This window comes from Rhincodon typus, chromosome 22, assembly GCF_021869965.1.
Source record: "Rhincodon typus isolate 14 chromosome 22, sRhiTyp1.1, whole genome shotgun sequence".
NCBI classification, from domain to species: domain Eukaryota; kingdom Metazoa; phylum Chordata; class Chondrichthyes; order Orectolobiformes; family Rhincodontidae; genus Rhincodon; species Rhincodon typus.
In genome coordinates this window covers 2,574,338-2,595,409 of record NC_063353.1, presented here as the reverse complement: position 1 = coordinate 2,595,409, position 21,072 = coordinate 2,574,338, and the positions used below count along the sequence as shown (strand labels likewise).

The window sequence follows — 21,072 nt, the reverse complement described above, 5'->3', positions numbered from 1 at the left end:
CTGTGGAACTGAAGTTATATGTAGGCCCAACCAGGTACGGACAGCAGATTTCCTTCCATAAAGAGTATTTTACAATAATAATCAATGGTTATGTGGTTGTTCCAAATTTTATTGAATTCAATTTCACCATCAGTCATGGTGGGATTTGAACCCATGTTCCCAGAACAGTTGTCAGGGCAGGAAGGCTTGGATTGCGAATCCAATGACATTATCACTGCACCATTACAGTGTTTTTCCCTTTTTGCACCAGATTTTCATCCACTCCTGATCTCTTTCACTCTGCAAACACGAGACTTGGCTGATCCTTGAATGTTGTCAAAACAAAGTTCATATCATCCCAGATCTGGTCAGCCACATACTCCAGTTACAAAAACAAAGTTGCTGGAACAGCTCAGCAGGTCTGGCTCTTCTTTCGGTTTTTACATACCCCAGTTACATTGGTTAAAGGAGAGTCTGGAATATATTGAGTATGTCCCAAACCTTGGCAGCCACCTCTCTCAGAAGGCCACCGTTGTCAATTAAATCCAACATGGATCAGCTGCAGCAGCTCATCCTCCTACAAACTACAGCAGCGAGTGTTTGACAACAAAGACCTCTGGAAGTCAACTGAAGTCCTAGAGCGCAGAGCAGTTCCAGCTATACCTGGACCATGTATCAGTGACATATAGAGCGCTGGAGAAATCCCATCAGCAATGCCTCCGCCACATCCTCCAGCTTCAGTGTGGGTGAGGGGTACTGTTGAACAAACACAAGTACCTTCTTGAAGCGAACCCCATATGTTTTTAGGCAACACTCCTACAAAATCAACTTCGATGGACTGGACACTACATCTGAGTGACTGGCAAGTATCTTCCCCTTCAGGTCCTGATTTCTTAATTCTTGACTGGTCAGCATTCTAGGGGAGATTAAGAAAATGCTACAAAGTCTGAAGCTCTTCTTGATGTACAGCAGCATTGACATTAATGACTGGGAGGAGTTCGCTACCGATTGTTGCCATTCAAAACAACATGTCCATCAAGATGCATCACACTTTGAGACAAAACACCTTAATGATGAGGCACAATGGCTGTAGAGGGAAAGAAAAGGAAGCAAATCCTGCTCTGCAGATCCCACTGCTCCATGGAATGTCATGTATGCCCAAAATTCCATGCGTTCTGAATGGAGCTGTTCAGGCACATAATAATGCACAGCAGAAGCCTGTGATCCTGAGCAGATGTTATCCTCAAATCAAGGGACAGCTGAGGAAATCACCACCAACACACTGTGTGTGTGATGAAACTTAGTGTCAGTAGATGCCAGAGTTAGTGCTCTGTTGAATACCTTGGCTGGGGCATGGTCTTTAGCCACTAGATTTTGCTCCATAACTCAGAGGCAGCAATATAATCCACAGGCTAGAATGAAAATCCCTTTCTCACTCCCTCTTTATAACTGTAACTGTGTTCAAGCATCATCACTGGAGGTTACAGATTGCATAGCAAGATCCCACAAATAGCAATAAGATAAATGGCCAGATAATCTGTGTTTATATTGTTATGAAAGAGCAAGCATTGGCCTGGACACTAGGAAGCTCCCCTCCTCTTAATTATGTGATCCTTATTCCATCCATCAGAAAAGGCCGACGGGGCTTGGTTTAACACTTTAATGGAAGATGGCACTTCTGACAGTGTAGCATTCACTCAGCACTGCACTGCAATTACTACCTGGACTGTGTGTTCACATTTCATGTGTGAGTTTGAACCCACTCCATGTGGCAGAGAGTTCCACCTTCTCACCATTCTCTAGAAGTAAATTCCTCCCAAATCCTTCATCGAGTCTGAAAGGGCCAATGCTATGTTGCCCACTCTCCCCCACCTCATTTTCAAATTCTTTCTTCACAAGCATTTGGATTATATTTTTTAGTAACAATGATTACAAGACAAATATTGAAAAGTCACACGTACATAGCTTCCTGTGTTGCAGCCATTTTCTGATTAACTCGGTCGATGTCGTCCTCAACTTCACGACAATATTGGAGAAGGGAAACTATCTGCTCTTCCAAATTAAAGAAAATGTCCAAGATTTCCTGTGGGTCCTTAAAATACAGCTCCTGATCCTTAAAGGGACAAAAGCAAGTCAAATCTCATTATAACAACAACTGCCTTAGCAAAGCACCCCCAAAGTGGGAAAATCACCCAAAGCAGTTACTAATTGTACGGAGGAACCTGTCATAGAGTTGAAGATTGCGATTGGATATCCCTAGTATAAAAAGTGACAAAAGTATTATTCAGAAACATCTACTCATTTATTTTATTTAAAAGAAAGATCTGTTGCAGAAATGTATTATATATATTGACACTGTGCTGTCAGAATAAGATTTAGAATAAAAACAGGTGATGTAAACTTGCTGATGCATTAGACTATTGCATACTTTCCAATGTGATTACTGAACATTTTGATAAGGAGAACGACAATAATTTTCTTGCCATAAACCTCAAAAAAATGAAAGGTCACCATTACAGGTTCTCTATTGATACTTGATTTTCTTCACATACGCCAGGATGATAAATTGTTCTAAGTGTAATTAAGGTGCAGTGAGCAACAGCTTGCAGATTATTTTAGTGGACAGATATAGAACTATACACAGTTAACACAGGAATCTTCCTTAAATGTCTTTATACTCTGGAATCTTATCACACCACTCCAGATGATCTTTACAGTATCTAGCCTTTTACTAAACTTGGAAAGCAAACATTTAGTTTAGGATATTTGTGCTGCAATCATTTCCAACATACCAGTGGGCTGACATTAGGCTTGACGTCCATCGGCTTTTCTTCGAGATCAGATTCTGCCCTGAGCAGGAACAAATTCAAGTACTTAAATACAAAAATTAAAGACAATAAGTCAAGAATGTTAAAGCACAGAAAAGTTAAGACACTGAGCACTTCACAAACATCTTGGGGAGCATTGGATATTGTACCACACATTAGACATTAAGGGCTCATGGTGTTGGAAGTAGTGCATTAGTTGGGCAGGTGATTGTCTAACTAATGGAAGAAAGAATTGGAATACAGAGGGCATTTTGAAATGGCAAGCTGTGGGGTGGACTGGAGTGTCACAAGGATTAGTGCTCATGCCATAATCATGTACAAATGTATTAATGACTCTGAAGAGAGAAGTGAATGCAGTACAGTTAAGTTTGCAGATGACGCAAAAATAGGTTGAAAGACAAGTGGTGAGAATGACATTAAATCTGCAGAGGGACATAGACAGGTTAAGCGAGTGAGTAAAAATTTGACAGATGGAATACAATGTGGGGAAATGTAAGGTTATGTACTTTGACAGGAAGAGAGGAGCTGAATAACATTTAAATGGAGAAAGACTGCAGAAAGCTGCAGCACGGAGGGTTGTGGGAGTATTCACGCATAAATCACTAAAAGCTAGCATCCGAGTTTAGTGGATAATTGGGAAGGGAAATGGAAAGTTGCCCTCTATTTCAAAAAGAATGGAATATGAAAGTAGTTAGGTTTTGCTAAAACTGTGCAAGACACTAATCAGCCCACAGTTTTGAACAATCTAAAGAAAGACATACTAGCATTGGAGGCAGTCTAGAGAAGGTTCATGGAACATAGAACGTAGAACAGTACAGCACAGTACAGGCCCTTCGGCCCACGATGTTGTGCCAACCTATTATCCTACTAAGATCAATCTACCCTGCATACCCTACATTTTACTATCCTCCATGTACCTATCCAAGAGTCACTTAAAAGTCTCTAAAGTATCTGACCCCACTACCACTGCCGACAGCACATTCCACATTCCCACCACTCTCTGTGTAAAGAACCTACCTCTGACATCTCCTCTATACCTTCCTCCAATCACTTTAAAATTATGCCCCCTCGTAATAGTCATTTCTGCCCTGGGAAAAAGTCTCTGACTATCCATTCTATCTATGCCTCTCATCATCTTGTACACCTCGATCACGTCACTTCTCATCCTCCTTCGCTCCAATGAAAAAAGCCGTAGCTCCCCCAACCTTTCCTCATAAGACCTGCCCTCCAGTTCAGGCAGCAATCTGGTAAATCTCCTCTGCACCCTCTCTAAAGCTTCCACATCTTTCCTATAATGAGGTGACCAGAACTGAACACAATATTCCAAGTGTGGTCTAACCAGAGTTTTATAGAGCTTGCGGCTCTTAAACTCAATTCCCCTGCCAATGAAAGCCAACACACCATACGCCTTCTTTACAACCCTATCAATTTGGGTAGCAACTTTGAGGGATACATTGACATGGACCCCAAGATCCCTCTGTTCCTCCACACTGCCTAGAATCCTGCCACTAACCCTGTATTCTGCATTCAAATTTGACCTTCCAAAATGAATCACTTCACACTTTTCACTGCGTTCACAAGGTTCACTAGACTGATCTTGGGAATGCAGGGACCTTCTTATAGGGAGAGGTTGAGTAGATTGGGACTGTATTCTTTAGAGAATGAGAGGTACATGCAGAAAGGCTGTTTCCCCTTGTGGGAGAGTCTAGGACTGGAGGGCATTATCTCAGATGAAAGGCCATACATTTAACACAGAGATGAGGTGGAATTTCTTCTCTCAGAGGGTAGTGAATCAGTGGAATTCTTTACTGCAAAGGGCTATAGTGACTCGGTCATTAAGTATATTCAAGGCTGAGATCAATGAGAGAGGGAAAAAACAGCAAACAGGACACAGCAGAACAAGAGTTTTTTAATCAGTAAAGGAATCAAGGATTATGGGGAAAGGCAACAAAGAGGAGTTGAGGATTATCAGATCAGCCATGGTCTCGTTGAATGGCAAAGGAGAGCAGATAGCCTTCTTCTGCTCATATGCCTTATGGTCTGATGGGATTGACTTGTCAAACAACAAGCTTGATAATTTCATGAATCCATGATTGGAGAAATCCAACATCCTGCAATACAGCCTGGTTATATTGAACTCCAGAGTGAGTTTATCATTAGTTATCAAAACTTCACAGAAATTTAACTTCAGGTAGTGGAAGCCTTGAGCAGAAATGAAAGTGAAATAACTTCACAGAGGCCGGTATCTTGTCATCAAGTCACCCTTTATTTACACGTGGAGAGTCCCTGACACTGATCCAGCTCCCTCGGAGCCAGCTCTCAGAGAGAACAGGATGTCTGACACTCCTGTTCTTATCCGCCAGGCTCCCTGGTTGGAACCAATTAACAGCCCCAATCAGGGAACTCATACTCTATGAGGTCCACCTGGCTGACCTTGTTACAATCACTACAGAAAGATTTATTGGTCTTTGAATCAAAATTACTGGTGCACATTTCAGCAGTGGGATGGATATAATATTTGAGAGACAGAGTTTTTAAAAGGCCTTTTGGCTGGTAATCATTGCAAATGTATTTAGAATCTGAGACGATCCCCATGGAGAACCATAAATCAAACTAACCAAATGTATCAAATGACCCCATAGGAGAAACTGTCAACAGGATATAACTTTATCTAAGTCTTACATTAACACAGATCAGAATCAGCATAAACTAAACATGAATTAGCAGGCAAAAGATACTTAATTTAGTACTAAACATACTGATGAAAAGATAAATTTCATGACAAAGATACCTCTTAGAGGACCACAAGTAACCCAACACTCCTTACCCAAACATGGCACTATGTAGCTACACAGTTCTACAGTACTTTGTTTACAAATAGGTCAGAAGTCCTAGCTGATGACAGCTTTCATCTTCCAGTTTCACACAATCAGTCATCACAGCAAGAGAGAGACATCCTTGAATCCTCTCTCCTTTGGCTCACAACAGTCCTGATAATGTAGCTTTCCAGAGTTCCTTCCTTCACAACTGACCAACTAGAAACTCCCCAGTTCACAGTCTGGCCACTTCTGAGAAAACACCAAGTTTTTTAGCTTCTCTAGTTATTCACACAGCTTTCCAGGTTTTAGATCATTTTAGCCAGTTCGAGATATTGACTCATCAACCTCCTATATAATTAAAATATAATGTCCTTACTTTTAGGTTCAATTCCTCTCATAATAAAGGATACCATTCCATTAGCCTTTTTGATTATGTGCCATATCTGTGCACTGAATTTGTAACTCGAGCACTAGATAACTAGATAGGGGCGGCACGGTGGCTCAGTGGTTAGCACTGATGCCTCACAGCGCCAGGGACCCAGGTTCAATTCCACCCTTGGGTGACTGTCTGTGTGGAGTTTGCACATTCTCCCTGTGTCTGCGTGGGTTTCCTCCAGGTACTCCAGTTTCCTCCCACAATCCAAAAATGTGCAGGTTAGGTGGATTGGCCATGCTAAATTGCCCATAGTGTTCAGGGATGTGTAGATTAGGGAGATGGGTCTGGGTGGGATGGTCTGAGCGTCAGTGTGGACTTGTTGGGCCAAGGGGCCTGTTTTCACACTGTAGGGAGTCTATAAATAACCTAGCTCCCTCTGCACATCAGAATTCTGCAATTATTCTTCTTTTTGGTAATACTATACCTTTTCATTCTTCCTGACAAAGTGAGCAATTTCAGATTTTCACACATTTCCCATATTTTGCGAACCCACTAACCCAATCTATTTATATCCGTCTGCTTACCTTTAACCAAGCTTTTGGTTACCTATCATAACTTATATTTTTTTAAAATTCATTCGTGGGATACGGGAATAATAGGGAATGACGGTATTTATTGTCCAACCTTCCTAATTGTCCTTGAGAAGGTGGAGAGCTGCTTTCTTGCACCACTGTAGTCTATGTGCTGTGGGTTGATCTGCATTGCCCTTAGGGAGGGAGTTACAGGATTTTGACCTAGTGACACGGAAGGAACGGCAATATATTTCCAAGTCAGGATAGTGAACGGCTTGGAGGGGAATTTGCAGGGGGTGGTGTTCCCATTGTCCTTCTAAATGGAAGTGGTCATGGGTTTGGAAGTTGCTGTCAAAGCATTATTGGTGAATTTCTGTAATACATCTTGTAGATAGTAAGTACACACTGCTGCTACTGAGCATCAGTAGGGGAGGGAGCAGATGCTCGTGGATGTAGTGCCAATCAAATGGGCTGCTTGGTCCTGGATGGTGTCAGGCTTCTTGAGTGTTGTTGAAGCTGCACACATCCAGGCAAGTGGGAAGTATTCCATCACACTCCTGACTTGTGCCTTGTAGATGATGGGCAGGCTGTGGGAGTCAGGAGGTGAGTTATTGCTGCAGGATTCCTGGCCTCTGACCTGTCCTTGTAGCCATTTAAATGCCAGTGTAAAATCACCTACCAATGCTGCTGTGATGCACCAGGGATTGTTGTACTGTTTTAAAGTCTCTCCCTGGCAGGGGTTGACCAGGAACCCCAGCAATTCCACGTCTTCTGGTGCTCTCCTTTTATGTTGGGTTCCCTTACCTTAACTCCATCCAGGAATTATCCACCGAGACTGCCGAGAGCTTTGGGGTCAACTGCAACCCTTTCTTCTTTAGCGTGCTTGCTTTACGAGATGGCGGTTCTGAAGTGCGACAAGCAGAATAACATGAAAAATTAATGATTTGTTGCACTTTGCACCTTTTCTGAGCTATGTACACATCATACCATTGATTTACAAATGCACTGAATGTGGCCTTGTTGCACAGGTCTTGTGAACTAATTATTATTGCCTGTAAAAGTACTTGTCCCTTACACCTTGATGAAGCACTGTGGAATACTTTCCTACATCATTAGATATTATGAATTCCCTTTGAAAAGGAAATTGTATACATACAGGAAAGGAAAAGTTTTTGTGGCTGTGGAAAAAGAACCACGAAGTTCTTCTAATAGCTCTTCAAAGATCCAGCACGGGCACAATGGCCTAATGGCCTCCTTCTATGCTTTATCTTTAATTCTGTAATTAATCATTAATTATGAGTGACCTGGAGTTCCGAGGAAGGGTCGCTGAACACAAAATGTTAACTCTGAATTCTCTCCACAGATGTTGCCAGACTTGCTGAGCTTTTCCAGCAATTTTTGCTTTTGTTTCTGATTTCCAGCATGCGCAGTTCTTTAGGTTTTTATGCAGAAGTGTCAAGAACTTGACTTTCTCCCATGATCCACAAAATGTAGCGGATGAAGATGCATTTCATCAGAAGTACAGCACGTTATGTTCATAGAACAAGATATTTTGTAAAAAAAAATTAGAAGCTAATAGACTATATAAAGTGAACACAATCTGGCTTTGGTTTCATCCTTTATCTCTCTCACAGGCTGGGACATTGAACTGAAAGCCAGGGATTCCTGAATCATCATAACTTCCACAAAGTTTATCATTTAAAAGGTAAATTAACCTGTTTTCCAATAAACCTGTTCAGAGATGTTATTACACATATCTGGATCAGGTGGGACTTGAACCTGGGCCTCTTGGAACACAGTCACTAATTGTTTGTAAAAGGCTAATTGTTTGGAAAGAATCAGAGAATTGTAGCGATGTTCAATTGCGTGAAATTAACATCACCAGAGGCAACACAACGAAGTTAAAGCATTTGGAATAAAAAAACATTCTGCATGATAAATATTTTAAAGAAACAATATCTATTGCTGGACAGTAAGTCCATATTTAATCTTGTAGTTGCATCCCTGAAACTCACAACTTTAAGTGAAACAACTTTGAAGTAAATCATGGTTTCCTTCAGGATTCGATGATAAAGACACAATGAGGTTCCTTGAACTATTTCTCACCACAAAAAATGTAAAATTTAAAATGATGTATCATTCTTGTGTAACATTACATTCCTAGCTGAACTGACTTGCAAAATAAAATGCATCACGAAATATCCAGTTTTTTTTTGAAAAGCCTGTCATCTTCACTGTATAACAATGTGAAGAGCTGGATGAGCACAGCAGGCCAGGCAGCATCAGAGGAGCAGGAAAGCTGACGTTTCGGGTATTGTTCTGTTAGATGACGAGGCTCAATGTCATGCAGAAGGTGGTCAATGCAGGAAGCAGCTGGATTCCCAGAACTACATCCATTGACTGAATTCTGGCACCAGAACAAAGCCAATAATGAAGAGAAGGACAAACCTGGAGCCTAAGGTAGGAACAGAGGCAGGAGGCAAGACTGGGGCTGGAGGCAAAACCAGGACAGAACAATGTCAAGAAGAGAAGCCATGAAGGAGGAAAAAGGCAGGGGATGGGGAGGGAGGTGCAAGGTGCCAAAGCATGACAGAAAGGCACACAGTTGCAGAGGTAGTGAGGGTTAGTTGGAAGAGGGTCTGAGGGTGAAGATGGAAGCAGGTGAGGTTAAGGTCAGCTGAGCAAGCAGATCATAGATAGTAAGTTTGCAAAATAATGTTAAAGTGAAACTCATGTAAAGTGAAACTGATAACATTAAACAGTTATCCTGACACTGATTTATCATCAACAATGTTAAGGTGAAACACAATGTTAAACGAGTTGACGTTAAGAAAGGACTTAATTGCTGTTTATGGACCACTATGTTAGCACATTACAGCCCTTCCATACATGGAAACAAAGCTGAACCTGGGCATTTTCAACAAGTCCACAGCCACTAAGAGGGTCTCTTGACTGGCCGACACATCCCTCCAGCTACACCATTCCCACCTTGTGGTTGTCATTAGGACTTTAGAATTATGTCATTCTATGAAAAATAAAATATTTTCCATGAGATAATCAAAATAACATACCATTTAAAGACGTTATAGCAAGAGGATCAGGTGGAATAGCTTCCTTTCTGACGTCACTATCAACCATTTTCTCTTTCCTTTTCTCCTTCCGTTCCTTGGGTGTAAGTTGTTCAAAAAACATCTTTGCAGTTATACAATAATCCAGTTCTTGCTGCTGTTTTTCAATTAAACTATGCAATGTTAAAAAAAAAACTAGGTGAAGCAAATTGTTCAACGGTGGTGATCACCAAAATTACCTACTTGATGTGTTAGCACTCGGGGCTGTGATACAAGTCAGGATGCCACTTCAGAGATTGGTGCTTTATTGAGCACAAGAGGCAGGTTGTTGACCTGACATCAAAATTGTACTTCAATGGTCCTTTTTTAAATTCACTCATGGGATGTGGGCGGTCCAACATTTATTGCCCATCCCTAGTTGCTCGTGAGAATGTGGTAATGAGCTGCCTTCTTGAACCACTGCAGTCCATATGCTCATACTACGAGACTGTACTTTCTAAGTATAAATAAATATTTGGTTATTGAGTCATACAGCACAGACACAGACCCTTCAGTCCAACCAGTCTTTGCCGCACAAAACCCCAAACTAAACTAGTCCCATCTGCCTACTCCTGGTCCATATCCCTCCAAACCTGTCTTATTCATGTACTTGTCCAAATGTCTTTTAAATGTTGCAATTGTGCCCACATCCACCACTTCATCACACACACAAATGCCTGTTGTGATGTGCTCGAGAGAAGTTGGCCTGGAGTTCCTTCATTGCTGAATCCTGCACCAACCAAACCTTTGGCAGATATATGGGAAGATCACCCTCTGTAAGTTCCCCTCCAAGCCACTCAACATCCTGACTCAGAAATATATCACCATTCCTTCAGCGTCACTGGGTAAAAATTTTGGAACCCTCTTCCTAATGGCCTTGTTGGTGTACGTACATCATGTGGATTACAGCTCAAAAAGGCAGCTCACCACCACCTTCCCAAGGCCAATAAAAACTGGTGAAGTCAGTGATCCCCACTTCCTTGGATCAAATTAAAATAATTCTGTAGGAATATCTGACTCAGCAGCAAGACAGGTACCAGCAAACATAATTCTTCAAATAAATTAATGCAATTATTTCTTGTAAAAGGATTTAATGAATACCTGGGAGCAGCTTTTACATGGTATAGTTACAAGGTACAACATCGTACCTCGACATTCAAAATAAATGTTGCACACCTTTTAAGATTTAGCACTTCCTCGGTAACTTTTTCTATTTGCTCCGTTGCAAGAAGATTATCATTTGCATTTTCTTCTGCCCTAAAAAATGTATGAAAATGTTAGCATCATTTATAAAAGATCTTTATAGAATGACACACAGTGCATAGGAGGAAGCGATTCTGTCTAGTGTCCTGGCAAAGGAGCTGTTTAAATAGTCCCACTCCCCTCTTTACCTCCATGTTGTTATGGATAGAGGAGTTTCATACAACCAAAAGGCCAACAAGATCCTGAGGCCAATAAGAAATAAAAAACTAAAATGTCAGGTTCTATTGAGTGTGGTTGTGAGTTGGAGGACAGTCGATGAAAGGGCAGTGTGTGGGAGAAGTGTCAGTATTTGTATAAAAATACAGAGTTAATTCAGGGAATCACAGACCAGTTGGCTTTACTATCTGTGATAGGGAGAAGTTTACTCTAAAGATGAAATGGCCACTTATCTTAAAGAAACAGCATTAGAAATATCCAGCAGGAATTTCAAAAGGATTTGACAAACATGACAGAATTCTTTAAGCGGCCAGGAGGCAAGGTGGATGAGGAACTGATGTGGATGTAGCGCACCTGGATTAGCAGAGAATGTTTGACCACGTATCACACAGGAGGCTATCAGAAACAATTTAGGAGAATGGAACAGAAACATAAATTGATAGAGAAACTCAGCAGATCTGACAGTATCTGTGTGGCAAAAACAAAGTTAACATTTTGGGTCCAGTGACTTTTCATCAGAAAGGAGTTACCGGAGTCATTGGACTCAAAATGTTTACTATGCTTTCTCTCCACACATGCTGCCTGATAGGCTGAGTTTCTCCAGCAATTTCTCCAGCATCCACAGTTCTTTGTCTTTTTTTAAGGAGAACGGAATTAAGGGCAAGGTGGCAAACTGGATTGAGTAGGTGTCAGTGACTTTGAAAAGTGAATAAGGGTGCTCTACAGGGATGCCTTTGTTGTCATCAACAAGTTGGGATTGGACCAGTTGGAATTTGCGCATGTAACTAAAACAGGAGCTGTTAATTGATTCCTTAAAAGGACAAAGGGGCCACGTGTTGGAATGGGCTAAGGTGGAACAAGTAGAAAACAGTCGTACAAAAGAAATTAAAATCTAAACGTAAATTACTTGATGTTGTTGAAGAGCAGAGAGGCTGGGGCAGGGGTACAAGGGCAACAAGTTCACAGGACATAAGGCAGCACTTCCAATTCAAAGTTCAAAGAACTAACAAAACTCTAGGTTCTGGCACAGATGCTATAGAATAAGTGGAATAGGTTTTTGAATATAAACATCAAAAGGTAACAATGAGACTAACTGAACACCTGAGTAGGATCTCAGTTAAACTGTATTTTTCTTTATTATTAATTCACAGGATTGTGGGTGTCATTGGCTGGCATTGCATTTATTGTCTATCCCTAGATGGCCTTGAGAAGGTGGTGGTGAGTTGTCTTAGATTCACAATGCCATTAGGTCAAATTCCAGCATTTTGACCCAACGACACTGATGGAATAGCGATATATTTCCAAGTCAGGATTGGGAGTGACTTGAAGTGGAAATTGCAGGCAGTGATGTTACCATATGTCTTGCCTTTGCCCTTATCCTTCTAAATGGAAGTGGTCATGGGTTTGGAAGATGCTGTCTAAGGAGCTTTGGTGAATTTCTACTGTACACACCACTGCTATTGAGTATCAGTGCTGGAGGGAGTGGATGTCATGCCAGTCAAGCGGGATGCTTTGCCCTGGATGGTGTTGAACTTCTTGAGTGTTGTTGGAGCTGCACCCATCCAGGCAGGTTGGGAGTACAAAGTACACTATACTGGGCTTCATACCGTAGGAAGGATATTCAGGATTTAGAGAGGGTGAATAGATTGATCAGCCCTTTGCTTCATATGAGAAAATGGAAAGAAAAATTTAAAACATTCAGTCTTCATCACAGCATTGCAGATACGATGGAATTAGAACAGTTCTGCATTATGAAAGAATGGGGCCAGATGAATAGAAGTAGATAATCTTAAGGAGTTGAAGCACCTAGTAGTGAGGGGATATGGGAATAAATTTAAGATATTTAGAAGAGAGTACTGGAGAAACTTCACAACATGGAGTTGTGAGCCTATGGAGTTCACTTCTAGCGTTAATCTCTCTACTTCCCTATTTTCTCTCACACCGTTCCTCCCAATTCATCCCCAACACACTTTCGCCTGTGTCACCAGATACTCTCCCATCCCTTCATCCCAACACTTTCTATCTTCCACACTGTTCATCCCAAAATGCTCCTTCTGTCTCTTGTTCAGTCTAACACACCTCAGAATGACAAGCACAAAGGGAAGGTACTGACAAAGGATCAGGATGAGACACGCAGACAGCTCTCTTAATGAAAACAGCCAGTATTTGCATAAGAAGGGAGTGTGAAAGCCATTCCTAGGGAGACAGAGTGAGGAGAAGTAAAGCCACAGAAATGTGAAACAGTAACACCAAGAAAATGAGTGGCACAATGATTGATTAGTAGAGGCTAAATCATAAGATCATGAGCATTAGGAGCAGGAGCAGGCCATTCAGTCCCTCGAGCCTGCTGCACTATTCAATAAGATCGTGGCTGATTGATTGTGGTCTCGATTCTGACTTTCCTGACCCTCACCCCTTGCCTCCATTAATCCTCAACTCCATTGTACAACAAAAATAATCAGTCTGCATATTTCTGTGTGCTGCAGTACACAATGCTGTCACTTTAAAGCTCCTAGTCATTGAACAATGTCAGATCAAAGTGAATATTTTAGTTAAATTTATTTAATTACAAAAGACAGCAACTCCTAACATACCATAACATAGCTTGTGTCCTCTTGGTTTGACTTTCCACCATTAAATTTTCAATGGCGAGTTTCTTTTTTGCGAGTTTCTTTTCATCCTCGATCATGCATTGCTGCTGTTTGAGAGCAGCTTCTTTCAAGCCTTTCATTGAGTTTTCCTTTAATCCCGATGTGTACTACAGACAACCAACAGAGTTTGAGTAAGGGATTTTGAGGAGACAGACAGATTCCAGAGCTGATCACTCAACAGTGGAGTCTCACTATCTTGAGACCATTTACTGCCTCGATCATACTCCAATTCACACCAGTAACACAGCAACACATCACAATGGAACAGATCTGGCAACGTGCTCTTGGGTCTGGGTTGTAGGGAAGTGGACACTGTACCCAGTAATTATAGAACTGAATCAGAAGGTCAGACCTTGCAACATGAAATTCTATTGTGCCACATTGGGAAATTAAATTCATTAATTGTTTGAATACATTGATCAATAATTAGTGGATGAGAAGAAGTTGAAAATAATCAAATTGCCGTTACAGATCCCATTGGTTTCCTATATACTTCAGGGAAGGAAGTCTGTTATGTTTACTGTTGTACTGGGCTTGGTGGAATGGCACTCATCTAGACAAGCAGAGTGTATACTATCACACCCCTGACTTGTGCCTTGTAGATGATGGATAGTCTCTGGGGACTCAGGAGGTCAGCTATTCATACAGTCATAGAGACGTACAGCACGGAAACAGACCGTTTAGTCCAACTCATCCAAGCTGACCTGTTATCCCAAATAAATCTAGTCCCATTTGCCAGCATTTGGCCCATATTCCTCTAAACCCTTCATATTCACATATCCATCCAGATACCTTTTAAATGTTGTAATTGTATCAGCCTCCACCACTTCCTCTGGCAGCTCATTCCATACACGCATCACCCTCTGCATCCTTTATTCTTAACGGGATGAGGGCATCGCTGATCAGGCAGCATTTATTGCCCATCCCTAATTGCCCAGAGGGTAGTTAAGCGTCAACCACATTGCTGTGGGTCGGGAGTCACATGTAGGCCAGATCAGATAAGGATGGCAGTTTCCTTCCCTCAAGGACATTAGTGAACCAGATGGGTTTTTCCAACAATCAGCAATGGATTCATGGTCATCATTAGATTCTTAATTCCAGATACTTTATTGAATTCAAATTCCACCATCTGCCAAGGCAGGATTTGAACCCGGATCCCCAGAATGTTATCTGGGTCTCTGGATTAACAGTCCAGCCATAATACCACTAGGCAATCATCTCCCCTTTCAACCCTTTCAAGTTTCACAACATCTTTCCTACAGCAGGGAGATCAGAATTGCATGCAGGATTCCAAAAGTGGTCTAAACAATGTCATGTACAGCTGCAATATGACCTCCCAACTCCTATACTCAATGCAATAAAGGCAAGCTTACCAAATGCCTTCTTCACGATCCTATTGACCTACGACTCCACTTTCAAGAAAATATGAATCGGCACTCCAAGGTCTCTTTGTTCAGCAACTCTCCCCAGGACCTTACCATTAGGAGTATAAGTCCTGCCATGATTTGCTTTTCCAAAATGCAGCACCTCACATTTATCCAAACTAAACTGCAACTGCCATTCCTCAGCCTATTGACCCACCTGATCAAGATCCCATTGTACTCGGAGGTAACCTTCTTTACTGTCCACTGCATCTCCAATTTTGGTGTCATCTGCAAACTTACTAATCATACCTCCTATGTTCACATCCAAATCAGTTACATAAATGGCAAAAAGCAGTGGACCCAGCACCAAACCTTGTGGCACACCGCTGGGCACAGGCCTCCAGTCTGAAAAGCAATCCTCCACCACCACCTCGCTAAAGGATTCCTAGCCTCTGATCTGCTCTTGTAGCTTTAAGAGGGCATGAGAAAACCTTGACAGATAGGATCAAGGAAAACTCCAAGGTTTTTTACACCTACGTGAGGAATAAAAGAATGACCAGAGAAAGGGTAGGGCTGATCAAGGATTGTAAAGGGAATTTGTGCACGGAGCCTAAAGAGATAGGAGAGATCCTTAATGAATACTTTTCTTCGGTATTCACAACTGAGAGGGACCTAGTTGTAGGGGAGGACAGTGTGAAACAGGCTGGTAGGCTATAGGAGGTCGATGTTAGTAAGGAAGATGTACTAGGAATTTTGAGGAACTTGAAGGTAGATAAGTCCCCTGGGTCTGATGGGATTTATCCAAGGATTCTATGGGAAGCGAGGGAGGAGATCGCAGGGCCCTTGGCGATGATCTTTTTGTCCTCACTGTCCACGGGTATAGTGCCGGAAGATTGGAGAGTGGCAAACGTCATTCCCTTGTTCAAAAAAGGGAACAGGGATAACCCCGGAAATTACAGGCTAGTTAGTCTTACTTCAGTGGTGGGCAAATTATTGGAAAGGGCTCTGAGAGATAGGATTTATGATCACTTGGATAGGCACAGTTTGATTCGTGATAGTCAGCATGGATTTGTGAGGGGTAGATCATGCCTCACAAACCTTACTGAATTCTTTGAAGAGGTGACCAAACACGTGGATGAAGGTAGAGCAGTGGATGTGGTATACATGGATTTAAGTAAGGTGTTTGATAAAGTTCCCCATGGTAAGGTCATGCAGAAAGTAAGGAGGCATGGGATAGGGGGAAATGTGGCAGACTGGTTTCAAAATTGGCTGACCCTTAGAAGACAAAGGGTGGTAGTGGACGGAAAATATTCAACATGGTGCTCAGTTACAAGTGGTGTACCACAAGGATCTGTTCTGGTCCTCTTCTATTTGTGATTTTTGTAAATGATTTGGATGTAGGAGTGGAAGGGTGGATTAGTAAGTTCGCGGACGATACAAAGGTGGGTCGAGTTGTGGATAGTGCGGAGGGCTGTTCTAGGTTACAAAGGGACATTGACAGGATGCAGAGCTGGGCTGAGACGTGGCAGATGTTTAACCCGGAAAAGTGTGAGGTGATTCATTTTGGAAGGACAAACTTAAAAGCAGAATTCAGGGTTAACAGAAAGATTCTTGGCAGTGTGGAGGAGCGGAGGGATCTTGGGGTTCATGTCCACAGTTCCCTGAAAGCTGCCACCCAGGTGGATACAGTTGTTAAGAAGGTGTACGGTGTGTTAGCTTTCATTAATAGAGGGATTGAGTTCAAGAGCCGTGAAGTTATGCTCCAGCTATACAAAAGCCTGGTTCGGCCGCACCTGGAGTATTGTGTCCAGTTCTGGTTGCCTCATTACAGGAAAGATGTGGAAGCGTTGGAAAAGGTGCAGAGGAGATTTACCAAGATGTTGCCTGGAATGGAGGGAAGGTCTTCGGAGAAGAGAGCTAGGGCTTTTCTCTTTAGAATGATGAAGGATGAGAGGTGACTTGATAGAGGTGTACAAAATGATCAGAGGTATAGATAGAGTGGACAGCCAGAGACTTTTTCCTAGGGTGGAGGTAGCTATTACGAGGAGCATTGTTTTTAAGTGAGTGGAGGTAGATATAGGGGAGATGTCAGAGGTAGGTTCTTTACTCAGAGAGTAGTAGGGGTGTGGAATGCATTGTCGGAGAGGGTAGTGGAGTCGGCCTCATTAAGGGCATTTAAGCGGCTATTAGATAGGCATGTGGATGATAGTATAAGGTAGGGGTGGAGGTTAGATAGATCTTAGGTTTAGGGTAAAAATTCGGCACAACATCATGGGCCGAAGGGCCTGTACTGTGCTGTACTGTTCTATGTTCAATGTTCTAAAACTGCTCACAGTGCTTAGATGTGGTCTCACCAGTTCCTTGCACAGTTGCAGTAAGACTTCCCTACCCTTATATTCTAAATCCCTTGAAATAAAGGCAAACATTCCATAAACTTCCTGATTATCTAATGCACCTGCATACTAGCTTTCTGTTTGTTTATGTACATGCATCCCCAGGCCCCTTTGCGTTTCAGCTTTCTGCAGCTTTTACCTGTTTAAATAATGCTGTTCTTTCGTTCTCCCTTCCAAAATGAACAACTTCATATTTTCCCACATTATGCTCCATTTGTCAACTTTTTACTTAACCTATCAATATCTCTCTGTAAACTGCTGTATCCTCTTCGCAATTAGACTTGCCACCTATTTTTGTGTCATGTGCAAGTTTGGATACATTACATTTGCCTCCTTCCTCCAATTCATTAATATATTATGTAAATGGTTGCAGTTTTAGCATTGATCCCTATGGAACCCCATTGGTTACACATTGCCAACCCTTTATCCCCAATCACTGTTTTATGCCCATTAGACAATTTCTATCCAAGCAGAGTCAACATGGCTTCATGAAAGGGAAATCATGTTTGACTAATTTATTAAAGTTTTTCAAGGAGGCCTGAGAGGATAGATGGGAACCAGTAGAAGTGTTGTATTTGGACTCTGGAGCTTCTTACAACCAATGCATCCATTATCTCTGTAGCTGCCGCTTTGAAGATCCTATAATGCATGCTTGGATGTTGCTAGCTTAAAATCATCCACAGTGGAGAATTGCTAATGTTGTTCCCTTGTTCAAGAAGGGTAGCAAGGATAATCCAGGTAATTATAGACTGGTGAGCCTGACATCAGTGGTGGGGAAGCTGCTGGAGAAGATACTGAGGGATAGGATCTATTTACATTTGGAAGAAAATGGGCTTATTAGTGATAGGCAGCATGATTTTGTGCAGGGAAGGTCATGTCTTACCAACTTGATAGAATTCTTTGAGGAAGTGACAAAGTTGATAGATGAGGGAAGGGCTGTGGATGTCATATATATGGACTTCAGTAAGGCGTTTGATAAGGTTCCCCATGGTAGGCTGATGGAGAAAGTGAAGTCGCATGGGGTCCAGGGTGTACTAGCTAGATGGCTAGAGAACTGGCTGGGCAACAGGAGACAGAGAGTTGTAGTGGAAGGGAGTTTCTCAAAATGGAGAACTGTGACCAGTGGTGTTCCACAGGGATCCGTGTTGGGACCACTGTTGTTTGTGATATACATAAATGATCTGGAGGAAGGTATAGATAGTCTGATTAGCAAGTTTGCAGATGACACTAAGATTGGTGGAGTAGCAGATAGTGAAGGGGACTGTCGGAGAATGCAGCAGAATATAGATAGATTGGAGAGTTGGGCGGAGAAATGGCAGATGGAGTTCAATCCAAGCACATGCGAGGTGATGCATTTTGGAAGATCCAATTCAAGACCGAACTATACGGTAAATGGAAAAGCCCTGGGGAAAATTGATGCACAGAGGGAACTGGGTGTTCAGGTCCATTATACCCTGAAGGTGGCAACGCAGGTCGATAGAGTGGTCAAGAAGGCATACGGCATGCTTTCATTCATCGGACAGGGTATTGAGTACAAGAGTTGGCGGGTCATGTTACAGTTGTATAGGACCTTGGTTCGACCACATTTGGAATACTGCGTACAGTTCTGGTCGCCACATTACCAATGTGGATGCTTTGGAGAGGGTGCAGAGGAGGTTCACAAAATTGTTGCCTGGTATGGAGAGCGCTAGCTATGAAGACAGGTTGAGTAGATTAGGATTATTTACATTAGAAAGACGGAGGTTGAGGGGGGGACCTGATTGAGGTCTACAAAATCATGAGAGGTATAGACAGGGTGGATAGCAAGAAGCTTTTTCCCCCAGAGTGGGGGACTCAATTACTAGGGGTCACGATTTCAAGGTGAGAGGGGGCAAGTTTAAGGGAGATATGTGTGGAAAGTTCTTTACGCAGAGGGTGGTGGGTGCCTGGAATGCTTTGCCAGCAGAGATGGTAGAGGCGGGCACGATAGTGTCATTTAAGATGTATCTAGACAGATACATGAATGGGCAGGGAGCAGAGGGATACAGATCCTTGGAAAATAGGCGACAGGTTTAGATAGAGGATCTGGATCAGCGCAGGCTTGGAGGGCTGAAGGGCCTGTTCCTGTGCTGTAATTTTCTTTGTTCTTTGTTGTTCTAGTATTGTGGGACTCCCTACAGCTCAAGGACTACAATGGTTCAAGAAGGGCTGCTCACCTCCATCTTGTCCAGGACAATCAGGGAAGGACATTAAATGTTGTCCCAGACAGCAACACCCACAGCCCATATTTTACAAATGGAACAATCTTCTACACATGATAAAAGAGGAGGTCTTGTGACACAATGGGTAGTGTCCCTATCCAGGAGCTACAAGTTCCAGGTTCGAGTCCCACAGCAGGATATTTTGTCCAAAGAAGGCACATTCCTAATGTGGCCACACAGGTTGATTGTCAGCCTAGAATCCTTCCAACAGACCCGATGGCAGGCAGGGCAGTGAGAACAGGAGGGTTTCCTCATCAGCCATCTTGCCAAAGGCAATAGCAAACTATTGCAACACTTTGCCGAAAAGCATGAACCAATCCAATGACAGTCTACAGTTAATCATTAGGAATGAGGATGGGAGAAAAGACGGTCAGAGAGCAACCTGAGCAAAAACAAATGCAATACTTTATGAGGGAAACTTCATCAGGAGCAACCACCAGTGCAAGAATCACTTTGGAGTCAGCTGGCCTTGGAACCCAGGATGTGCTCAAGTCATCAAACCATTCTGTCCCCACCCCTTTGTGACTGACAGGCAGTCTGGCTCTTCATGAAACAGGCCAAGACTTGCTTCTTATGGTAGCCTGAAAGTCTCCATTATGAAGAAGTGCTGGCAATAAAAGATCCTCTCAATGAATTCATGATTGGAATCGGCCACGCCAACTTGAATTTGTTGGGGAAGAAAGAACCCCATAAGACTTTGCACTTTCAATTGTATCAGAAGTAATTTGCAGGGGAACCCTTAATAAGTCAGCATATTCGCGTATTTTACTGTTGATTCCAGCTTGTTACACTATTGAAGCCAAATTTTAAACTATAACACTTTTACACAATTTCAATTTTTTGGGAGCAAAAATATTGGGGTGGTGAATGGAAGAAGCAGGTTTCAGTGTGATGGTACGGTGCCTTTAAGAGAGATGTGTCTATGCCACACTTGTCCAGGTCTTGCAGATGGTGCAGAAGACATTCACTTCAAAAGTTTCAGGGACAAGGAGCTTCAGTCATTTGGAGAGACTGGCTAGCAAGACCTTTCTCTCCCTCTCCACCTACTGCAGCAGGAATACCAAGGACAGGAAAATCAGACAGCATATCCCCCGTCATAAAAAAACAAGTTGTTGGAGAAACTCAGCAGGTCTGGCAGGATCCGTGGAGAGAGTTAACATCTCAAGTCTGCAGACCCTCTGTCATGTTGTCTCACTCCTGTACTTTTTCCAGTTGACAACACCTGTGCGAGCCACAATGCCTCTCCCTACTAAGAGGTCCGGGTGAGTTTTCAGAGGTAAACAAACAATCTCAAGACTTTTAAGAGGTAAAGTATTGTGGATGT

At 42.4% G+C, this 21,072-nt stretch overlaps 1 protein-coding gene across 1 annotated transcript in view; it reads right to left on the bottom strand.

Annotated features, from left to right (window-relative positions):
* Window positions 1-1,930: 1,930 nt before the first annotated feature.
* Window positions 1,931-21,072, bottom strand: part of LOC125485810 (cilia- and flagella-associated protein 100-like) — a 33,657-nt gene continuing 14,515 nt past the window's right edge. Inside the window, exons 6-11 of the mRNA XM_048610555.1 lie at window positions 13,695-13,858; window positions 10,858-10,938; window positions 9,646-9,815; window positions 7,379-7,478; window positions 2,772-2,829; window positions 1,931-2,092 (exon numbers count right to left, since the gene is read on the bottom strand). Of these exons, the coding sequence (XP_048466512.1) occupies window positions 1,931-2,092; window positions 2,772-2,829; window positions 7,379-7,478; window positions 9,646-9,815; window positions 10,858-10,938; window positions 13,695-13,858 (735 nt within the window). The remainder of the gene's footprint in view (window positions 2,093-2,771; window positions 2,830-7,378; window positions 7,479-9,645; window positions 9,816-10,857; window positions 10,939-13,694; window positions 13,859-21,072) is intronic.